The 16656-nt window shown below is 35.0% G+C and overlaps 1 protein-coding gene across 2 annotated transcripts; it reads left to right on the plus strand.

The window, feature by feature from the left end:
- The first annotated feature begins 3122 nt into the window (after window positions 1–3122).
- LOC127095908 (E3 ubiquitin-protein ligase At1g12760) lies at window positions 3123–9070 on the plus strand. Of its 2 annotated transcripts, none has more exons than XM_051034534.1 (6): window positions 3123–3464; window positions 3609–3663; window positions 3792–4425; window positions 7496–7621; window positions 7705–7990; window positions 8483–9070. In XM_051034534.1, exons 3-6 carry the CDS (start codon window positions 3815–3817, stop codon window positions 8675–8677), a joined length of 1218 nt encoding a protein of 405 aa, XP_050890491.1. In that variant the 5' UTR covers window positions 3123–3464; window positions 3609–3663; window positions 3792–3814; the 3' UTR covers window positions 8678–9070. The 2 variants fall into 2 exon arrangements, with proteins under 2 accessions (XP_050890491.1, XP_050890492.1); XM_051034535.1 differs by having other exon boundaries at window positions 3609–3658.
- The last annotated feature ends 7586 nt before the right edge of the window (window positions 9071–16656 follow it).

The raw sequence follows: 16656 nt of genomic DNA on the forward strand, positions 1-16656 counted from the left end.
AACAAATCACCAATTACACAAGTCATACAAGAGTATACATCATTACATAAACATCACATTATCATGTAATGTAATGCAACATCGACTAAACTCATACTCGTTATGGTCCCCACTCTGAACTGGACTCATAACGCAACTCTATATGCATGCGGTACCAACTCACAATTAGTTCTTCATATGAACCAGGTTCCAATATCAACGAACCCTAATCCCTTGCTTTAAGCTCCAATCCCCCACTCTAAACTTGGGACGAGTCATTAGTCACCACTTTGAACTAGAAAACATGCATTTTTTACAACAATGACACATATGATGCATGTCATATCTCGATGCAATGACAATAATACAACAATAAATACAACCCCACCCTGACTGTAAATGATCACACATCAATATAGCAAAGAGTACAACTCTACTCTGACTGTAATTCATCATGCACTCAACATAATATGAGTAGTTATCACTCTGAACCACTCGCCTCATCAATCACCGATAAACATGTACAATAAATCACACAATTATATATACAATACACAGTATATATTCACACATATAACATAAATTCATACAACAATTATCTCACAACGCACTACCATGAGGTGGTTTTGCGTGTTATCTCTTTAACGCTTTGAACGACACTCTATTTGGACTTACAGAACCAAAGTTACAACCAAAATTGTCGGGGAAAAGAACAAGGTTCAGTTTCATAATTTTTCAAAAATTATACATCATCAATCGATTGACATTAAGTCTCTTTGCTTACCGACTTCTCAAAATTCGCTTAAAGACAATCGATTAATTCCAAATGACAATCAATTGTCATTTATTTGTTTTTTCCTAAAAATACACACATGAAATCGATTGACATAGGATGTCAATCGATTGACACAATTAAAATTCCCAAAAAAACAAGCATGCAATCAATTGACATATGGTGTCAATCGATTGACATCATACAAATTCCTAAAATTCCCAATTTCCTCTACATTGCTCATCTTCTTTATCACACATCTCTCGTACCTCAAACCAGTCCCGATTATAACATTTAAAACACAACAAATTCATATTCTAACATGAACAACACATCAATTACCCCTAATTTAACATTAATTAATAGTTTTTTTTATCATGAATTGGTCAATTATAATCATGCCCTAAATTCCCAAACTTCAACACAACTTTGTCATACAATCAATTGATTCACGAACACATAACAACATAACAACAAACACAATTTATGACATCAATTTATGGTAAAAATAGAATCATAACATCATCTATCATACTCACAATCAAACAATAGAGAAACACAAAATTCTATTGGAGGTTAAGGGAAACCTCTATACCCTTTCATGATTTAGGCACCCTTAATTAAACAATATCTCCCCTACCTTGTAATTCCAGCAAAACACAAGCAAGAAACCTTCAATGGTCTTCTCCTCTAACCCTAGATCTTCACCATTGTTTCTCTATTTCACTCTTCTATTTTACGTACTGACAAAAAGGCTTTCCCAAACCTAATTTCTCTAATTGTCTGAATATATAATATTCTAATAATTTATTTTTAATTATCCCTTGGCCTAACTAACCATTAAAGAGCTTGACATTATTTTAATTCTTTTGTGTATGGAAACTATGTAACATGCTTGTAATGATATAAAGTGATGCAAAGTGAAGTCATGTAAATGTAAAGACAATACTTAGTGACTTTTGGACCTTATGTATATGGATTGAAAGACCATGAATAAAAAAGGAATTATGGCTCAAAGCGTATGTATGGAAATGAATTCTAATGAATGCTTAGGGAATCTATCCATGAAGTGAAAAGTGACTTAGTGAATCACTTAGAAATTGAAAATGTATCGAAAACTAAAATGTCAGTTAGGTTGAATGACTTACAAGACAGGCTATGCAAAAAATGCAGAATGGGTGCTTAATGGTTTAATTTAAACATTCCGATTCAAATACATGAAGTGAATTAAAACCATACTTTGGATGCAAGTAGGAATTCTATCATTTTGTAAAATCATGATAATGCCATGCACATGGTATGTTCGTTTTGTACACGATGTAACAACTTAGAGAAAGATGATGAATAGGTTTAGGAATGTCTAGGATAACGGTCAAACATCATAATACTCAATGGCTATCCTTGATACATAGATCCAAATTGCTACTTGCTATATATCGTCACTTGTTGGGGAAAAATTAGGGATATATTCTCTTACTGAGAGATAGTGATCGTAGATTAGCCAATGACCCTCCTCGTTAGTGGAAGTTACAAGGTAGTACTCTTGCCCTAGGTCTACAATACTTAACACTCCATCTTTGGCCTACATTTGATGAAGACAATTCTCTAGAGCTTTATACTTTATTCGTCTCCCTAACATTTTCACAATGACTAATTTCTTCCAGGGGAAGACAATTCATTTTTCTTCTTTCTTAAAGAGTATAAATTCAGGACATTTGTATTCTCCAAATTTGCGTTCTCCAATCTTCAGTTCTCCAAAAATGTCGTTATTTGCATTCTCCAATCTTCAAACTGCGAGTATGGAGACGTGTATCATAGTATCCTACTCATACCCTGTCAATTGTCATCTCTATGAAATAGTCACCACATTTCCATCTCTAATGTCTTGATTGCATGACAAGTTACCCAACATCACCGTCTCGGTAGCCTTCTCATGGAGAAGAAGAAGTTTTGCTTCTCCTTTACGTTTTGTGCTTCGTGATTTATGATCTACTTTATCCGTTGGGGTCAAATGACCTCGCAATAGTGCCATAGTAAAACACTCATAATAGTATATTATTTTAATAGTCTATTTATTTTTCAATTATTTTTTGTCGTGAAGTCTACATCTTATAATTTTTCTCTCAATTTTGATTAAAAAACTAAAATCTTAATAAAATACATTTTTTTCATCATTTAGTTCAACCGTTAATTATATTAAACATTATAAAATTAATTTATCATTAATCATCTTCTATTTATAATTTACTATCAATTATAAATTCATCATCCACTATTTTATTTTTTGTAAAGATAGATAAATCCAATTCCAAAGAAGCGAACCTCAATAGAGTTAAGTCATCTTGACCACCTTCCATTTTTAAAATATACTACAAGAAAAGAAGAATAAAAAGACAAAATCAGTAATAATAACATTTATTATCAAAATAACAAAATAACAAAAATAGAAAAAGAAAAAAGATACTGAAAGAGGTAACACCACGAAGGAAGCCACTTGACAGCTTCGTGACTGTGACACCCCTCCTCTTTACCTCCGTCACTCATACGACGCCGTTTCATCTTTCCTCTGTCGTTTCCTTCTCCTTCTTCTCCCTCTCGATGCCGTTTATCTATCAAATTCTTCTCTCGCTTCACCGTCCCTAGTCAACGCTTTTTCGCCTTTTTCTCTGTCGTTTCATCGATTCGTACCTTTTTTCTTTCGTCACTCTCTTAGGTACTCTTCTTTTCCATGAATTTATGTTAATCAATCGTTTAATTCAAAGAAAACGCATTCGAAATTACGTAATTAGGTTTTCAATTTTCATCACTGTGAAATGATTGTGGATTGATTATTGTTTTTCTTCTTCTTTTTATGCAGATTTTGATTGCTACTGTTTCATGATTAATCAAGTGGTGTGAAGAAATTAGGTTAGGTAATGTTCCTTTCTCGTTTTGCAAGCAACCTTATGCTTTATGTTGTTTTTTTAAATAATTTTTTTAACATAATTATGGCATCACTTAATTGAAGCTTAACTGTATAACCTTAACTGTATTTTGAAAGGTTTAATTGAAGCTTCCCCGACGATGATGGAACGGCCCGTGACCTTCAACGATAGTCATCATATTATAGAAATAGCTGGGAGTGTCGAGGCTTCTACATCTTCCTCGTCTCGTGATAGACATTTTAATGGTGTAGACGAGTCGCATCGTGAAGAAAGAATAAGTGGCACGCGGTTGGCTGTTGGTCAGCCTTCAGTTTCCACCTCGGGCATATCGAATGGGTCAAATAGTAGGAGTTCTTCATTAGTAAGAAGGGGGGACGCTCGTCGGAGTAGGAGTCCTGTGCATTCTGGGTTATGGATATCTATTGAACTAGTCCTCTTAGTAAGCCAGATTGTTGCGTCTATAGTTGTTTTGTCATTGTCGAGGAATGAGCATCCACGTACCCCGTTGTTTCAGTGGATAGTGGGTTATGCTTCTGGATGTGTTGCTACACTCCCTCTTCTTTATTGGCGGTATTATAATCATAACCATATGCGAGAACAAGACTCAGCTCAAACACGTCAAACATCTCCTCGGGTTAGTGATCCTTCTGGGACATTTCTCTCGATTTCCAGAAATAATGGAGGAGATGATGGTCAGGCAGCTGCTGCATCTTCAAGAAGCAATCAAACTTCACTATTGATGAATAGAAGGTAATGAATTAACTGCTATTGCCGCGTTACATGTTTTTTTTTTAATGGTAAAATCACAATTTGTTTTCGAAATATTGTTTATTGATTTATTGTTCAAGAATTTTAATGCCATTGCAACTTCTTGTTTCCTGCTGGGAAAGAAAACATAGGTTAAAAATGTTTGTGGCTAGCATGTAAGCTTTGTTTAGTTGATGTATATATTTCTTTTTCTCTTTTTTGTTGAGTTTTGCATTCTTTTATGAAAGACATCTTATCTATATATATCTTGGAGTTACTATTTTGCTCTTTGACACAACTTTTGAGCCTTATATTCACATTCCCTGTATTTCTTAGAAGCTTTGGTTACACTTTCTTCTTTACCATGAATTGGAAATGAGTAAAACTTGTGCTTTTTGTTCCTAATCAAGTTATCTATTTCTTCATACTATCATATGTGCTACATCAGTATAATATGCACACCATATTTCCCTCTACTTGTTTTTAATTTAGGAATACTCTACATCCTATCCCTAGAGTAATAAGCGGCTGATGGTTACTTATATAAATACTTAACATGAAAGGTCCAGGAAGGAAATTTCAACTAAGCTCTTTAGGTAGCACCCCGACTAAATCAATTAATGATCACATCAACTTGAAGGGTAAAAGTATCTTACGAGTCATGCTACGATCCGTGTGTTATGTGATCTTACAACGGCTTTCCAATAATTTTGTTAAATATCCGGTATAGTGGCGGCATACCGATATTGCATAGCAGAGGCCGCAAAACAGTTAAAGTAAATAATTATATATAAATTAAAACATGCTACACACAAATAAAAGCTACACAAACAAATATTAAAACTATATTAAAAAAATTGATAGACATTAAACTGAAATTTCAAGTTCAAACAACTAAAGATTCCTGCAAAAAGCTAAAAATAGAAATTAAAAATGACTTAAAACTCAAAAGTTAAGTAGTTCAAACTTCAAAACAACTAATAATTGGTAGTTCTAAATCTATATAGTGATAAAAGATCTAACTATTCTCCTCTTCCCCCAACATAATCATTATCCTCATTTTTAGATAGTGAGACATATCCTTCAATTTCTTCTGGTGAATTTGAATCATCTGAATCAATGTCCTCAAATTTGCTTCTGATTCTACCCCAAAGACAGGATCTTGCACTTCAACCAATGTCTGCATTCCCTTCCTAGATGAAGAACCATCGGCGGATTCCTTCTTTGTTTTAGATGAAGTACCAACAACACTAGGGTTGAGAGTTACTTTTCTCTTTTTAGTTTGTTTACCTAGGTAGTGGGTTTAGGTAATATTATATATATTATCCACACCAACTCAGAACTCCACCACTTCACATTGTATTTTTTGATGTTTTTTAATACGGATCCACCGCTAAAAAAGCTTACACCATTAACCAATTCCGATGTATTGATATCAGAATTATATCGGAATTGGTTAATGTTGTAGGCTTTTTTAGCGGCGGACCAATATTGTTATTCTTCTTCTTATTATTGTTGTTATTTTTATAATAAGCGGTGGACCCATATTAAAAACATTAAAAAAATACAATTTGAAGTGGTGGAGTGTTGGGTAGGTGTGAGTAATATATATAATATTACCTAAACCCACTTCCTAGGTAAACAGACACACGACTCTTGTAACCCCTGTACCTCCATCACCTTCACTTAGCGCATCATGTTCGTGTTTTATTCAGCTCGTTCACTTTGTGTTAGTTCATTCTTCTCCTTCACTATAGGGATGAAATAGACTCAAGTTCAAATGGTGACATAGAAGACTCATGTAATGAGTGGCTGGTTAGGATGATAGATGGTGATGATGGGAATGAAAGGGTCATTGAGGATGAGGATGCCCTCGGTTGGGAAGTTGTTTATAGAGCTTCAAAAGTTGGAGAGCCTACAAGATATACTAGGCAAACAACTAAAAAGAGAAGAGTAATTTCCTGCCTTAGTGTTGTTGGCACTTCATCTAAAACAAAGAAGTCGGCTAGTGGTTCTTCATCTAGGAAGGGAAAGCAACATGCGGTCGAAGTGCAGGAATTGAGTCTTGGTAGAATTAGAAGCTGAATTGTAGGATATTGATTTGGATGATTCAACTGAAGAAGCTGGAGGATATGCCTCACTATCTGAAAATGAGGATAATGATTATGATCTGAAAATGACGATAATTATTATGATGGGGAAAAGGAGAATAATTAGATCTTTTATCATTAGTTAGACTTAGAACTATCAATTATTAGTTGTTTTGAAGTTTGGACTTCTTAACTTTTGAGTTTTAAGTCATTTTTCATTTCTGTTTTTAGCTTTCTGCAGCAATGTTTAGTTGTTTGAACTTGAGATTTTCAGTAAAATGTAGTCAATTTTTTAATATGTTTATGTAGCTTTTACTTTGTGTAGCATGTTTTATTTATATATAATTATGTATTCTAACCGCTTTGCGACTTCTGTTATTTGCCTGCTACGCTATCCGATATAACTCATATCAGTTTTTGGTGGTCCTTTATTTTCCGCAATCCGCTATTAACAACACTGCCTTCCAATCCTACTTAAAACCTTGTGGTTGACTGTCACACCTAAAAAGTTGGGCTATCATTCAGCCGTGATAGACAAAATAGAAGTGCCTAGTGCAGCTATCTTAGTAGTGAAGGAATATGAAGAATTGGTCGAGTGAGTGGCCATTCCTGTTTATTGAGGAATACTCCTTCCTTGCTCTGGCTATATAGCATGCTGAAAGCACCAAATCAGAGTGAGGCACTACCTTTATTAGTAAACTGATCAATAACTCTTGAGATTAAGACTTGGTGTTATATGTAATTACCAGCTCCAGTAATAGGAACTTCTAGTTAACATTTAACTAATGGTTACCAAGTTAAAGTTCATTTTTTATTTAAATAATTCTTTGCTTAAGTTATGTCATGCTTATTGCCTTGTTCATCTCTCTCCCCTATTTCCCTGTTATTCACTTTATGAGATTTTGACATTTTTTAAACTTCTGAATATTTTAATTTGTAAGTTCTTTATATGGTGCTAAGTCTTGTTCATAACTGTAACACAGAATGAAAATACTTGTGGAATACTTCAAAATATCCTTAGATTGCTTTTTTGCTGTGTGGTTTGTTGTTGGAAACGTGTGGATCTTTGGGGGACGATCATCTGTTGATGAAGCTCCTAACTTGTATAGGTATACCCTGTCATACACACTTACATTTAATCTTCTAGTTTTCTAGGGTTTCCAAATTATATCCTTTTCATTTTGCTTGGCAGGTTATGTATAGTGTTTCTTGCATTTAGCTGCATCGGCTATGCGATGCCTTTCATTCTCTGTTCAACCATCTGCTGCTGTCTCCCGTGTATAATTTCCATTCTTGGTGTTAGAGAGGATCTGACACAAAACAGAGGAGCAACTTCTGAATCCATTAATGCGCTGCCAGTTTACAAGTTCAAGATGAAGAAAAATAAAAGAAGTGGTGAAAACAACAATGGTAATATAGAAGGTGGAGTTGTGGCTGCAGGAACTGCAAAAGAGCGTGTGATCTCTGGTGAAGATGCGGTAAGTACAATTCTTTATTTATTCAGGAACTTTGTAACATCCTGGCATTATTTGTCGAGTCACATTATATCCAGTTATATGAGTAAATATTTTCTCTGTATAAAAAGATATATGTCTAATCAAACTTCTGTCACTTTGGGTTTTTGGAGGAACAACTTTAGAATTGTAGTCTATATAATTTGTACGCATATTTTAAATTCAGTATTTTGTAGCATTTCGGGAATGGATAGCCATGGTATCTTGAAAACGTTTTTAGCCATAGGATGCTGAAAAATTCTTCTATAAATGTAGCTTCCGTGCTATCGGGCAATAGAAGTTTGATTTTGTGCAGCGCTGTTGTTGAATTACATTGTTCTTTAGGCTATACAAGGAATCCCAAGCTGAAAATGTTAAAAGCACAATGCTGCTTTTATTTTTGTGACCAGGATGTTTGTTTGTTTCTTGCACTTGAATGCTGACTGAAATGTTGTCACTTTCCGTGGTTGTCTGCAGGTTTGCTGCATCTGCCTTGCAAAGTATGAAAATAATGACGAGCTTAGAGAACTGCCTTGTTCTCATCTTTTCCACAAAGACTGTGTTGATAAGTGGTTGAAGATAAATGCACTGTGCCCTCTTTGCAAGAGTGAGGTTGGTGAAAACCCAACAGGATTAGGGTCTGGAGAAGATGCCACCCAAACAACAGGATGAGAGCAGAGTTGTAAATGGAGTCACCAATCCCTAGGTTTAATCTAGTTATATACAATACATACATTTTGGATGCTCTCATTATCCTTAAGACCTGAGAAATGGATAAAGCTCATCTTGCAGGTTAAGAGAGAGAAAGAACAAATCACCTATTTATAAAATTGGTGGATCTTACTCAGGTAATGGTGGTGGGTTCATACACAATAAGTTTGTGTTTTTCTCTCTCATAACATGACAGACACTTATATCTTCTGAAGGAAAAGGAAATTATCTAAAAAAAATACCCTTATTATATAGAATATGTACACACATAATCTTGTAAAGTTTTTTTCTTCCCTTTTCTATGATACTCACTTTTTCTCCCCGGATGGATCGATCTATTCCAATTCCATATCATTTTTGTGCATATATTTTCTTTTGGTGGGAACTGTATGTTGGTATGATTTAGCTGAATAGCTGATTGATCAATTGACTCCGAGCACGGGCTAGAGATGCATGGTATAGGCATTGGCTGTTAAACATGATTTCGTGTGAAAAATGGGTCAAATCCTATCTTTTGCAAGGTAGTTAAAATTGTGAGATGTTCGAGTAGGTCCATAATTTCGAATGTTAATGAACTCAGAAATATACTGAGTTTATTCATCTGGACTCGTAATGAATATGGGAAAAAAGTTGCACTTGGCTAATATCTTTTAGTTTGTTCCAGTATTTGCATTCTGTTCATTTTCTTTGTTAGTATGATTTTGTTAATGTAAGTTTTTAAAAAAAAAATTATTTTACAATTGAGTTGGAAATTTAAACTATTGATCTATTTATTGTATTATATTATATCTGTACAAATTTACTAGTGAAAATCAATTTTGTTTAAGCTCTTGGTTTTGACTTTTTTGGTCAATTGCTTATTTTATTAGGCAAATGTGGATCTCTGCAAATGTATTTGATTTTTCATGGTTACTCAACAATGCAATTGGTACGGAATGTAGAGTGGGAGTTTAAGTTTCAGGGCGGGTCACATTATAAACCAGTCCAATCTAATTGGAATCGTACTTGGAAGAAGATTATTTCTTAATGCACTCTATATTATTAGGGTACTATGTGAAAATACAAAAATCTTCTATATTTCGGAATTACATATTTGAAAATATTTTTAAAATACATTTGAAGTCAATTTTGAGTCACGTTCTAAGAGTGTGGTTATTTTAGATCCGGTGATGCATCTCCATATTTTGTTCGTAGATGCATCTTCATATTTTGTTCGTAGATGCATCTTCGTAGCATACTGAAGCAGAAATAGAAAATCAGAAAGTTGTATTTTAACATAGCTCTAACATCTACATCTGTCTTAAATTCAATCTTGCCTTTTGTTGTTAATTGACGGTGAACGTTATTCGAAATTCACAATTTTTCGATTATCTTCGTAAGATATGAGATTCTGCACTTAGTATTGCAGATCTAAAAAAGGGGTGTACTCATTGATCTTAAATTCTCGTTCGGGTGTCGTGCTGGAAAATGAGACATTTGCGACATACTAGATGATGTTCATTATTTGCGACATTTTCTGCTTGTCCGAGACATGATACAAGAGTCTATATTTATAATAGTTGTAGACAAATATGGACCTAAAAAATTATATCTTGTATCAATGGAGGTTGCGGAGATGCATCTTTGATACCACCTTATTCTCTTATTCTGAAGATGCATATCTGAAATATCCACTGGACTGCTCAAATACCAATATATTTGTTGAAAATACTCGGATATGCATCTCTGGAATAAAATATTATTTTCTCTAGGGTGACATTCATTTCGTGTGTCATAAGATGGTGCAAGGGTGCGTCTGAAATTTATGGGGTATTTTGAGTTTCTATAGAGTGCTTTTCCATCCTATAGGGTGGGATAAGAAATTCCCTCGTAATAAATAGGCTTGGGCTCATAGGAAAGGAGATGCTAATGGGCCTATTAAATCGACCCAATCTCGAGATGGTTCACCCAATACAAAATTTGAGTCATGCGTAAGGTTGGGTTCCACTAATTCCATCGACTTGACTCGATTTCCTTCTCTGTCTTTTGGTTCTCGCGCGAATTTCTACGATGGTGACTAGCGTAACTCTTTGTAAAATGCGTCATTTACCGATGGCGAAGGTGAATGAACGTCGTTCTAAAGGGTTGTGTTTCAGATGTAATAAATGGTGAGATCCTCTCCATCAATGTATATTGAAACAATTGAGATTATTATTTTAGGGGAGGACAAACCTATCAACGAAGAAGGTGAAATTTGTTGACGTGTAATTCAAATTCACATTAAAGTTACATTTAGATTTAATTTGAGTTTCCTTTAGTGGTTCTGATGATATAAATAATGAACTCAAGTTCAGTTTGTAAATAATTCATCTTGTATCCATTTTCAGCTGAGAGTAAAAAGTTAATTAGAATTCTTTCTCTTCCATCATCTTCATCTTCTTCATTCTTGTGCATCAATAATTGGTATCTAGAGCTTCGATTCTGATTCAGGAACGGGAAACAAGTGTGTACGTAAGGCGTGCGTGATTGATTTTGTTTATGAAATTCACAGTGAATTGAAGTTCGAAGTCGAAACAGAATCACATTTCTTGATTCTAAGGGATTGAGAAACACTAGTGTTGGTGAGATCTGAGTCAATTTTGCACAAGAGCAAAGATGAACAGCAAAAACGGTAGCTTGAACACAAAGTTTCTAGTATTTTATGGAAAGAATTGGAATTGTTGGATGATTCAGATGCGTGTGTTGTTTGACGCTCAGGATGTTCTTGATCTCGTTAATGACAATTACACGGTGCTTGCGGAAAATGCAATTGAAACTTAGAGAAACGTGCATAGAGAAATGAGGAAGAAGGATCATAAGGCGTTGTTCTATATCCATCAGTGTGTGGATACAAATATGCTTGAGAAGATTGTTGATTTAACGACGACAAAGATTGCGTGGGATACATTGGTACGGTGCTACGACAGTGATGCATCAGTGAAGAAGGTGAAACTTCAATTTCTATGTAAGCAATATGGGAATCTCAATATGAAGAACAATGAGAAGGTACCTGATTACATCTCCAGAGTGATTTTGATCACAAATAAAATGAAATCTTGTGGACAAACTCTCTCTGAATAAGTAATCATTGAAAAGATATTGAGATCACTTACTCCTCAATTTGATTATATTGTTGTAGCAATCGAACACTCTAAGGACCTCAGCATCATGAGAATTGAAGAGCTGCATAGTAGTCTAGAGGCAGAAGAGTTACGTCTGACTAATAGAGAGGTAGAGTAGGTTCTGAAAGCGTTTGTTAGATGATAGTACCGATCTAGAAGGGGGGGTTGAATAGATCAGTTTTGAAATTAAGCGCTTTTTAAAAATGTTTTCAACAGTTGCGGAAGCACCCTGGATTGAAATCGTCTAAACGATCAGTTAATGGAAAGATCGGATATACGTGAAACCGAATGGAATTACTTAAGATAGAGAATATCAACCCCTATCTAAATTAATCAATTAACTACTATGATCCTTGATATCGTTACCTCTAATAATGCTCAACACAATAAGAGATTAGGGAAAATATTACTAAGTTTGTGCGAAATTAATTTTGTCGAACACTTGATGTGCACTTCACACCAAGTATCAATTTCACTCAAGTTGAATGTGCAAAATTTTACTCAGTTGCAATCAAAGTGATTGCAATAATTTATCGAACAATTGATATGCACACCAATCAAGCGATATTGATTTTACGATTAATTTCACACACAAAGTAATTAATGCAGAATGTAAAGAGTTAAGGGATAGAGAGAACAAGACCGAATTTGTTGAGGCAGTTCCCCTATCGTCCTCGCTTAGAGTACGTCTTCCCTCAATTCTAAATCTAGAATTGAGATGTTTTTATTAACATGTTGCGAAGTTAATACAAGAGAACAAATGATCACTGGCGTTCAACCCCTAGAGTTGTTGTAGATCCTATTCTATTATCTCCCCTTGATTCGAGTTGGACCAAGTTCTTCAAGCACTTCGAGCAAACCTCCGTTTACCGCTACCTTATTGGAAGAACGCCTCGTTCTCCAAAACTTCAGATCGGCTGATTTCGAACGCAAGTCGCTTGAACCCTAAGCTTTCTTCACAATCCTCTGTTTACCGCTACTTGTTTGATCGAACCTTCCGTTCTTCAAACTTTTCACTCGGTTGAATCTGCGAAGCAAAGCTTAGTGCAAACCCCCCCAATTCTTGGAGGACAAAACCACAAGGGTTTTATTCAAGAAAAATCCACACAAAGTCTCAACCCAAACTAAGATAATCCAATCTTATTTGTACGTCATCACAGCTGCAATGCACAATGCTCAACAAAGATTATTATGTGTGATTATTGAGAAATACAATGAAGAATGAAGATGATGAGCCCTTTGGTGTATATCTTTCACTTTTCTTGTTAGAATTTTGAAGAAGAGACATTTGAATATTTATATGATGTATGGACAAATAACTAACATAACAGAAAAATTTCACAAAGTTACACAGTAGAAAATCGAGTAAAACAGGCGACGAGTCGACTCAAACAGGGGATGAGTCGACTCACACAGAGTTTATTACAGGGTTGAGTCGACCTATGAGTCGACCTATTCGTACCCATGGCAATATGGTTCAAAAGAAAGTGGGAAATGAGTCGACCTAAATAGTGGATGAGTCGACTCATTCAGGTTTTCCAGGAATGAGTCGACTTGTGACTCGACCTGTTCGGACCCAAAGGTTTTACTCCGAGTCATGTGTCGACTCACAGAGGTTAAACTTCCAAAAATGAGTTTTGCAACATATTATGACCAATTTAAACTGATCTCCTATCAACCTAGGATGTTTACTGTGATCAAGTGCATGATTCACATATAAGATATGCTCCTATATGCTTGAACACACGGAACCTATATTTTGAACATGTTAAATGATGAATGCTTTCTATGCTATAATGATATTATTCAAAGACACGATCTGGGCGACTAGAGACGTTTGGCATCATTAAAATAAGGACTAGGCATATTTTGCCCTCACATCGACTTCTAGAAAGAAGAAATAGACGTAGTCTTGGTCAGAGGCTAAGAAGAGACATGGTGATGGTTATCAGAAGTCAGAAGTCTCCAACTCTGATGAGAAGAAACATCAGAAGGGAAAAGAGAAGTTTCACAAAAAGAAGGTTCAATGCTACTATTGTAAGAAGTTTGACCACTTTTTTGTTGACTGTTGGTCAAACAAGAAAAAGAAATAAGAAGAAGCAAACATAGCCAGAGGAGATTCTGATGAGGAACCTGTGCTATTGATAACTTCTAAATATGATGGTGGATATTTGGTAGATTGGTGGTATATGGAGACTGACTGCTCAAATCACCTAACAGGAAACATACAATGATTGATTAATTTTAACTCTAGAAAGAGGACAAAGTTCAAATGTGTTGATGATAAGTCTCTTAATGCTGAAGGAATGGGAAATGTCAAAGTCAGAGTGAAGAATGGCAAAACTATTCTTATCAAGGATGTTTGGTATGTTTCTGGCATGAAGAGAAATATGATGAGTGTGTGCGAGCTAATTGAGAAAAGTTTCTCAGTTACTATGAAGAACAATCTCTTGAAGTTGTATGATTCTGATTAGAAGATGATTATGCAATCTGAACAGGGAAGAAACAAAACATTAAAAGTGAATTTGGAAACAATTGAAACTAAATACCTTAGTGCAGAAGGTCACTGTGAGATGTGGAAGAAGATATTGGGGCATATGAACTTCAGAAACTTAGGGAATATGAGTTCTAAGAATCTGGTACATGGCATTCCTAATATTGTGAAGCATGAGAAGTCATGTGAGATATCCATGAAAGACAAGCAACCTAGATTTTCATTTGTATCAGAAGTGGCTCCAAGAGCAAAACATGCTTTAGGAGTAGTGAATTATGATGTATATGGATTATTTGAAGTATCTTCACTTGAAGGAAACAAGTACATTGTGTCATTTATGGATGAGTTCACAATAATGGCATGGGTAACACTCATCAAGTTTAAGCAAAAAGTGTTTGTTGAGGTTCAGAAGTTCAAGGTGAAGGCTGAAAAACATAATGGTCAGAAGCTGAAAGTTTTCAGAACTGATGGTGCAGGTGAGTGTAACTCATCAGAGTTCAGAAGATTATGTAAAGAGAATGAATTTAAACAAGAAGTGACTGCTCCATATACTTAAAAACACATTGGTCTTTCTGAAAGAAGAAACATGACTTTACTTGATATGACAAGGAGCATGCTGAAGAATCCCTTACACCTTGTGAGGAGAAGTTGTTGCCACTGCAGCATATGTGTTCCACATGTGTTCAACTAAGAAGCTGAAGGAAATTGTTCCTTTTGAGAAGTGGATTGGAGATAAGTAAATTGTGAGTCATTTGAGAGTATTTAGTCATGTTTTTTACAAACATGTTCATGGTGTTACTAGAAAGAAGTTGGATGATAGAAGCAAAGTAATGTTACTGATTGGGTACCACATTACATGTGCTTATAAGCTTTATTGTCCAGTCACTAACAAGGTGAGTAATTTCAGAAGCATGGGATTGAAACAAGTCTTAATCCAACTTTTTTGCAGTGTTAACACCGAGTTAACTTCTGAAGATATTTCATACTCTAAAGGAGAATCTGCCTCTAAAAGAGATTCTGCCTCTGAATATGAGTATGAAGAAGACTCTAAAGATGAGTTTGAAGAATACTCTGAAGGTGAATATGATTATGATCCAGATTCTGATGATGATCTAGACTCTAGTGGTAATCATGTCTCTGAAGGTGGTCGAGCCTTTGAAGGTAGTCCAACATCTGATATTGTTCAGGCATTTGAAGAATATTCTGAACAAGTTTAGAGGCCACAAAGAATCATACAAATACTAAGAATATTTGCAGAGTTTAACATATTGCAAAGTACTGAGATAGACTCTGAAGGGGAAATCATTCAGTGTGCCATGTTGGTAAGCTATGAACCAGTTAGTACTGAAGAAGCTCTCAAGAAGAAAGTGTCGCTGAAGGACATGAAAGAAGAACTTAAGGCTATAGAAAGAAATAAGACTTGGGAGTTGACGGATATTCCAAAGAACAATTAAGCCATCAGCGTGATATAGGTTTACAAGTTGAAATTGAAGCCATATGGATCAATTGGAAAACATAAAGCAATGTTAGTAGCTAGAAGATTTCTACAGAAATTTGGATTAGTTAATTTAACAATCAGATTGGTGATTGCTATAGCTGCTAATAGAAATTGGTGTTTGTGCCTGTAGCTTGGCATGAAACAATCAAATTGGTGATTACTATAGTTGATAATAGAAATTGACCTCTGATGCATTTAGATGTGAAATTTTCATTTCTAAATGGTCCTTTACAAGAGGAAGTATATGTATCACAACCTTCTGGATTTTTGAAAAATAATCAGGAAATGATGGTGTACAAATTGCATAATGCCTTGTATGGACTGAAACAAGCTCCTAGAGCTTGGAATTTGAAAATTGATTCACTTTTCAAGCTTTAAGGATTCATAAAATGTGAGATGGAGTATGACGTTTATGTTCAACATACATCTGATAACAATATGATTCTGGTGTGTCTTTATGTTGATAACATATTGCTAATAGGGAGTTGTTCAGATGAGATACTCAAGTTCAAGAAGGTGCTGATGAATGAGTTTGAGATGAATGATCTAGGAAATATGGTATATTTTCTAGGGATGGAGACTCTGTACTCTGATAAGGGTATAGTTTTGCATCAGTTGAAGTATGAATTTGAGCTTTTGAAGAGATTTGAGCTAATAAATTGTAAGTCTTCAATCTCACCTGATGGAACAAATCACAAGTTGGATTATGATGTTGAGGGTGATGATGTAGATGCTACAACTTTTAAACAATTGGTGGGATCATTGAGATATCTATGTAACACCACACCTGACATCTGCTATGTAGTTG

The sequence above is a fragment of the Lathyrus oleraceus genome, chromosome 6, assembly GCF_024323335.1.
Source record: "Lathyrus oleraceus cultivar Zhongwan6 chromosome 6, CAAS_Psat_ZW6_1.0, whole genome shotgun sequence".
In the NCBI taxonomy this organism is placed as follows: Eukaryota; Viridiplantae; Streptophyta; class Magnoliopsida; order Fabales; family Fabaceae; genus Lathyrus; species Lathyrus oleraceus.

Coding starts and splice junctions, on each gene's coding strand:
- LOC127095908 (XM_051034534.1), top strand. CDS start 3,815: ATGATGGAACGGCCCGTGACCTTCAACGATAGTCATCATATTATAGAA. Junction 7,622..7,704: donor GAAGCTCCTAACTTGTATAG/GTATACCCTGTC, acceptor TTTGCTTGGCAG/GTTATGTATAGTGTTTCTTG. Junction 7,991..8,482: donor TGATCTCTGGTGAAGATGCG/GTAAGTACAATT, acceptor GGTTGTCTGCAG/GTTTGCTGCATCTGCCTTGC.